Genomic DNA, 7,266 nt, shown 5'->3' with positions numbered 1-7,266 from the left:
CGCCGCAGCCCGCCAGGCTCGCGCGGGAGAGAAGGGAGGAGAAACTTTGGCTTTTATTGTTTTTAGTCTTTAAGTGCAAGGATCTGTGTGTTGGGAGGAAGAATGTCCTTCTTCAATTTCCGTAAGATATTCAAGTTGGGGAGCGAGAAGAAGAAGAAACAGTACGAACATGTGAAGAGGGACCTGAACCCCGAGGAGTTTTGGGAAATTATAGGAGAACTGGGCGACGGAGCCTTTGGGAAAGTGTACAAGGTAAGGAGGAGAAAACGGGAAGTCGCACTGGGAGGATAAAACGGCCACTGGCCCGGAGTGGCAGGAGGACTTCTCGCTCCCCTTGTCCCTTTCCTGTTTTTTGCCTCTTCTTTTGACTTTGTAATCTTCTGTTGGAACTTTATTTAGCTTATCCAAGGAGTAGCGAAGACAGTAGGGGTTGCAGTTGAATAAAATGGGGCCTGGATGTATCGTAAAGAATGACTGCTGAAGAGAGGCAAGTTATACAGTCTCTTCGGTGAAACTTCAAAGGAAATGAGAGTGTTCTTTAAATTATAGGAGGGGTCTGGTTGTGGCCCTCAAGTATCTAGAAATAGGAAACTCATTACACTTTTCTGTGGATTTATGTTTGTCTACTAATTTTACTAAAACAGTTGCTTTTTTAAAGGGTCCAGAGCATATATTTGGTTGTATCTATGCCTAATACCTAACCAGTATCTTGGGATCAGAGCAAAGTGATTGCAACTTGGAGCCAATTCTTGAGTTGGTTGCTTGACAACGTACTGTAGAATGGAATGGAATTTCTGATAGAAAATTTCCAGAGGAAAACCTGCATCTGGTACTAGTTTCTAAATATAATTGCAGTAAGCATTGACTAGAAGTCAATGCCAGCGCTGAAGAAAAAAAATACACATTTATTTATTTATTTCAGTAGAAAAAGGCTTGGTGTCTCAACCTGAAGGCATTAATGTTAACTATTTGCTATCTCCTAAGGAGCATATGAATGATGTCTCAGAGTATTTTCATCCTGAAGGGTGAGGTTTTTATGAGTTTCAGTTTAGGGGAAGGACCCACAGGGTTGCCTAGAAGTGAAAACATAAATAACTTATGTTTGTATAGGAGTTTGCAGTTTTTAAGCATTTTTACATAATTTGGCCCCCACAAAAATCCTGTGAGGTAGGCAGGTCAGTTAGGAGTATCCACATTTCACAGATGAGAACGCTGAGACTCAAAAATTGCTCATAGTCACACGAGTCACAGCCTCGACTTGCATTCAGGTCTTCTGACCTTATATTTAGTGATGTTTTTTACTGTAACATCCTTTGGTAGAAATGATAGCATTTTTCTACTTTCTCAGTACTATTATTACATTTCTGCCTTTGCCCTGCCTCAAATGCATCTTGTTAAAACCCCAATCCTCGTGCTTTACCCTGGCTGAAATATCCATTCCTCTCTGTGAGCTTTCAAAACACATTGTTCACATGGCTACTATAGTACTTATCACATATTATAGTTAATGTGTTCATGTTTTTCTAATAAAATTGGGGACCAGAATTATAATATACAGTTGGGTTCATCCGTTGCCTTAGCCCGTAGTGCATCTCTATGTATTTGTTGAAATGAAAGAATGTACTGGCTACTATAGTACTTATCACATATTATAGTTAATGTGTTCATGTTTTTCTAATAAAATTGAGGACCAGAATTATAATATACAGTTGGGTTCATCCGTTGCCTTAGCCCGTAGTGCATCTCTATGTATTTGTTGAAATGAAAGAATGTATGTTACCTACATATGAAAGCTATTGAAGCTGTCATATGCTGTGAAAGTTGGCAAAGTAAACTTCAGTGTTTGTGTGGAGGCTTGAGTGTGGATTTTCAGAAAGAGTTTACAATATAAGATGTATGGTACGGGCCTTTAGTGTATTGGGAAGATCACTCTTGGGAATCAAGAGTTGTTTTAGTACTGGCTGTCACAAACCAGCTTTTTGGTCTTGGACAGAACACTTAACTTCTCTGGATCTCTGCTTTCTTAGCTGTAAAATCATAGATTTCCCTAAATGTTTGCTTATTAAGATTCCTTCACCCATTAGCCTTCTGAGAGTACAGAGTTAACTAGGAAAGACAAAAATCCTCAAAGCATCTGGGACCTCGTACTTAGAAGGCTGTAGGTGATTATAGGCAGTTTTTATGTTGTAACTCCGTTTTATCGAATACGAACAGCGTAGTATTAAGAGCACTGGCTTTGGAGTCTGAATATATCTCGGCTCCCTCACTGAAAGGTGGTGTGTGACCTTGGGCAAGTTACTTTTTCCTTCTGTGCCTGACTCTCCTTATTAGTAAGACCTACTCCTCAGTATGTGAGGATTAAAGGAGATAATAAATATAAGGAACATAGAAAGGGCTCAGTAAATAGTAGAAATTACTCTTATTACATTTAGACCTCATAGAAGCAAATATGGGATGGGACAGGAAAAGAGACTAAGATAGTAAGCCATTTTCTTGGTTTCTTATGGCACAGACAGATTATGTGGAGATATTAAGACTGTAGTTTAATTCTTTAGTGATGCTTTCTGCAAAGTGTAAAGTATCTTCCTATAATGAGACATCAATTAAAAATTTTCTGAAAAATAAGAGACTTACTCTATGTAGTTGAACACTATAAAATTGTGTCAAGGATGATTTCTGTGGGCTTGATGACTGTTTTAGTATATTTGAAGAGCATGGATTCTTTGCATCTTTTTCATTTCACTACTGTATGCTTTCTAAGCAATACGAAGTTTTTTAGAAAAGAAAATTTAAAATTTAAACTGTTTTGGCCTCTTGTTCCTAAGTTTCTGTTTTTCAAGATTCCCTAGAATTCGTGAATTTATAAACATGGAGGAAAAAGATGTAAAACCTTAACATTGTTGTAGTAGTCCATTTTGTGTTGCTATAATGGAACACCTGAGACTGGGTAATTTATAAAGAAGAGAGGTTTATTTTAGCCTACGATTCTGGGCCAGCTGCATCTGGTGCAGGCCTCAGGCTGCTTCTACTCACTGTGGAAAGGCGGAAAATGGCAGCAGATGGCAGGTACAAGCAGATCATGGGGCAAGAGGAAGCAAGAGACAGAGAGAGGAGGTGCCAGAGTCTTTTAAACAACCAGCTATCACGGGAAATAATAGAGCGAGATCTCACTCAGGACCCTCACCCCCCAGGAAGAGCATTAATCCATTCATGAGGGATCCACCCCCATGACTCAAACAGCTTCCAACACTCTCACATTGGGGATGAGATTTCCACGTGAGTTTTGGGGGGACAACACATCCAAACTCTATCAATTGTATTCATTAGTATGTAGTAGAAAATTATTTCTATACTTGATTCTAGCTATTATTTGCTTATGGAAATTGGTAACTGTTACAAAGATTAAATTGTAAATAATCGTGTTGTATATCTAGTTTATTTGAATCATTTTTCCATCATATAGTTGTATTTCTTCCACTCATTCCAGCACTGTACAACTCTAACAAAGTTACTTCCTTGCCTGAAAAATCTTCACTATTTTAAATTTATTTTCTCTTTTTAATATAGTATTATTTGACATAAAAGAAGATATGTAATATCCTGCACATTTTTTTATCTTTGGATTTCTCTTGTTCTTAACAAAAAAAAAGAATGACATAAAATTATGAATTGAATTGCATTTCTAGAAAGCTGTTTTATCTCTTAAACCAGTTGAAGCTGAGTTTCTGGCTGTGTGCTGGGTGAAGGTGATTGTTTTATGACAACTGATGGATGTGTGCCTAAAAAAATAGTGAAATATATAATGTTTCTATTTGAAAGTACAGAAACATATGTATGTTTAGCAAATAATAAAGTGAATTCCTATTAATAGTCATTAGGCTTGAGGAATTCTGCCAGCACCCTAGAATCCCTCCTGCCTCCTTTCTGAATCTCGTCCTTTCTTTTCCCCTAAAGGAAACTACTATCCTATCTTTTTTTTTTTTGAGACTGGCTGCACTGCGCTCAGCCAGTGAGTGCAGCACCAGCCATCCCTATATAGGATCCGAACCCTCGGCGGGAGTCAAGTGCTGCACTCTCCTGAGTGCGCCACGGGCTAGGCCCTATCCTATCTTTAAGTTACTAATTTATTTGCTTTTCTTTATAGTTTATCATCCAGGTGCGTATATCTAAACATTATAAATTTAGTTTTGTATGCACTTGAACTTTATGTGAAAGGAATCATATTGAGTGTATTCATTTGTTTCTTGACTCTTTCAAAATCGGCATTGTTTGTGAGATTCTTTTTTATCACCTGGAACTGTAGTTAGTTCATTTTGTTGTGGCATAGTGGTCCGTTATATGATATATCACCAACTGTACTAATGAATATATTAGTTGTTTCCAGTTTTTGGCTGTTACATATATGGTGCACTTATGCATGAGTTATCACTAAGACTTAACCCAGGAATGGAATTGCTGGGTTGTAGGGTACTTTATCTTTAATTTTATTTGATGATGCCAAACTAATTATACCAATTTACATTCCCACCAGCAGTGTATGAGGATTTCCTTCCTCTACATCCTTGCCAACATTTGATATTGTTAGAAATTTTAAGTTGTGACAATCTGATGGTGTCTTATGTTTTTCACTGTGGTTTTAATTCACCTTTCTCGGATTACTAATAATTCTTTTCATATGTTTATTGGTAATTTGGATTTTTTCTTTTGTGTTCAAGTCTCTTATTCATTTCCCTACTGATGTTTTTTTCTTATTTGTTGAGTACTATATATGAGCGTACTTCAGAGTGGAAAAATAGACTTGAAAGATAATACAAATCTTTCCATGAACTTTTTGAAATACTCTGGTATATGTGTATATGTATTTTGGATTCTTACCATTTGCTCGTGATAGTTATTGCAAATATATTCTCATTCTGTGGCTTGTCTTTTCATTCTCATTATAGTGTCTTTTTATGAATAAAATTCTTGAATTTAATGTAATCCAATTTATCAGTTTTTTCCTTTGCAGTTAATGCTTTTTGTGTTATGTTTAAAACATTCTTTCCTAACCTGAAATCATGAAGATAATCTTTTATATTACCTTTTAAAAGCCATATGATTTTTTTTTTTTTGTCCTTTTTGAGACCGGCTGCACCGCGCTCAGCCAGTGAGCGCTGTGAGTGCACCGGTCATCCCCATATAGGATCCAAACCTGCGGCGGGAGCGCTGCTGCGCTCCCAGTGCTGCACTCTCCCGAGTGCGCCACGGGCTCGGCCCTAAAAGCCTTATGATTTTATCTTTAACAGTTAGGTCTGTAATTCATCTATAATAGATTTTTGTAAATGGTATGAGATAGGGGTCCAATTTCATTTATTTTTCCTATATGGATATTTAATTGTCCCAGAACCATTAATTGAGGGGAAAAATATTTGCCCACTGCTCTGCAGTGCCTTGTGTGTTATATAATGTGTCTGTTTCTGTTATCTCTATTCTCCTCATTGATCTATTTGTCTATTTTTGTACCAGTATCCCACTGTCTTAATTAGGAAAGCATTGAAGTAAATCTCTGCTAGAGTAAGACTTCCCCTTCCCCAAAGCTCATCTGCTTCTAGGTTACCATACTCGTGATTTCCTTCTACCTCTATATCTGTTTCTCAGACTCCTTTGCTGGCTCTTCCTCCTTCCAACTTTTAAATGTTGGGAATCCATATGTCTTGTGTGTAGGTCCTTTTCTCTTCTCCTTTTCTTATGAGAACCCATTTTCTTCAACAGTTTCTAGTATGTTCCTGGCCCTTAGTTCTTCCATGTACATTTTACAATTAGCTTGGTTGAATTCTACGAAAAAACCTGTGTTTTTTGGAGAGATTTTATTTATAAATCAACTGAAAAATGAACCTTTCTGTGATATTAAGTCTTCCCATCTGTGCATATGTTTTTATCTCTATTTAGGTCTTTTTTAGTATCTGTCAATAATGGGTTATAATTTTTTCCCTAGAAGTCCTGGGAACACAAACTACTTCAAGGGTGGCCTAAATGCTTTGTTTTTCCTATTGGGATTTCCTTCTTGTTTTTGTTGTGTACAACCTTTAGTAACCTTGTGAGAAAAGATCCATGGGAAATACATTTTTTAAAAGCCTTTCCTGAGGCCAGCCCGTGGCTCACTCGGTAGAGTGTGGTGCTGATAACACCAAGGCCATGGGTTCGGATCCCATATAGGGATGGCCGGTTTGCTCACTGGCTGAGCGTGGTGCTGACAACACCAAGCCAAGGGTTGAGATCCCCTTACCGGTCATCTAAAAAAAAAAAAAAAAAAAAAAAGCCTTTCCTGTCTGAATATGTCTTTTATAATGTCATAGTTGATGTATGAAATTCTAGTTCAAAAATAAGTTTTTCTTAGGATTTTTTTTTTATTAAATCATAACTGATTATACATATTTTGGGGATTCAGTGTTGATATATGTTGATCAGATCAATATTATTAATATGTATATTGTTACAAATTGTACTTATTCTTTATGCCCCTTGTCCAATCTCTCCCTATTCCCCCCCCCCACCACTGATAACCCTAGATTTCTTCTCTCCCTCTGAAAGAGTAATGGTTACTCTGTTGATTTGTTGCCTAGATGATCTGTCCAATGCTGAGAGGTATGTTCAGGTCCCTCAATATTATCATAGAGCAGATGCTTCTTCTGTCACTCTGGAGTGGGTTTTGTGGAGAGAGACATCCTATTCTTTTCTTTGGACTCTGCTGGTGACTCTCCTTGTGTTAATGCACTCTAGTGGCTGGTGGACCATCTGTATGGTGGTTGTGACATCTACCCACTTTTGCAGCAGCCGTGGTTACTGTGATGGCTGTGGTGGGCCACCCACATGGAGGTGATGTTTTTGGCATGCTCCTTGGCGCTAGTGGTGTGCCTAGTTGTGGGGGGGGGGGGTTGGTCCCTGGCTCCATGCCCCTGGTCCATACCCTGGGTCCCCGGGCGGGCCCCAAGGCGTTGGCAGTGTGCCTGGTTGTGGGCGAGGGGGGGGTCCAGTGCCCTGCTCAATGCCCCGGTCGGCCCCGAGGCACTTGTGGTGTGCCTTGGTCAGAACTAATTTTTTGTCCTTTGCTTACTTCTAAAATGGGGGAACTTCTTGTGGGAACCAGTACTTTGAGCTGTGTTGTTGAGTTAAATAGCTGCTTTGCTGCTGTTTCCCTAGGGAAGACTTTTTGTGCAGCTCAGTGGTTTTTTTTTGTCCTTTTTGAGACCGGCCGCACCGCGCTCAGCCAGTTAGCACTGTGAGCGC

The 7,266-nt window shown here is 38.7% G+C and overlaps 1 protein-coding gene across 2 annotated transcripts in view; it reads left to right on the top strand.

Moving 5' to 3' along the window:
* SLK (STE20-like kinase) overlaps nt 1-7,266 on the top strand; it is a 56,501-nt gene continuing 49,235 nt past the window's right edge. For both annotated transcript variants that reach the window (XM_008571497.1, XM_008571496.1), the window contains exon 1: nt 1-252. In XM_008571497.1, the coding sequence (XP_008569719.1) occupies nt 103-252 (150 nt within the window). In that variant the 5' untranslated portion in view covers nt 1-102. The remainder of the gene's footprint in view (nt 253-7,266) is intronic.

This window comes from Galeopterus variegatus, unplaced genomic scaffold, assembly GCF_000696425.1.
Source record: "Galeopterus variegatus unplaced genomic scaffold, G_variegatus-3.0.2 Scaffold692, whole genome shotgun sequence".
Classification (NCBI taxonomy): Eukaryota; Metazoa; Chordata; class Mammalia; order Dermoptera; family Cynocephalidae; genus Galeopterus; species Galeopterus variegatus.
The sequence above is the reverse complement of the archived record's forward strand: the minus strand, read 5'-3'. Positions and strand labels throughout refer to the sequence as shown.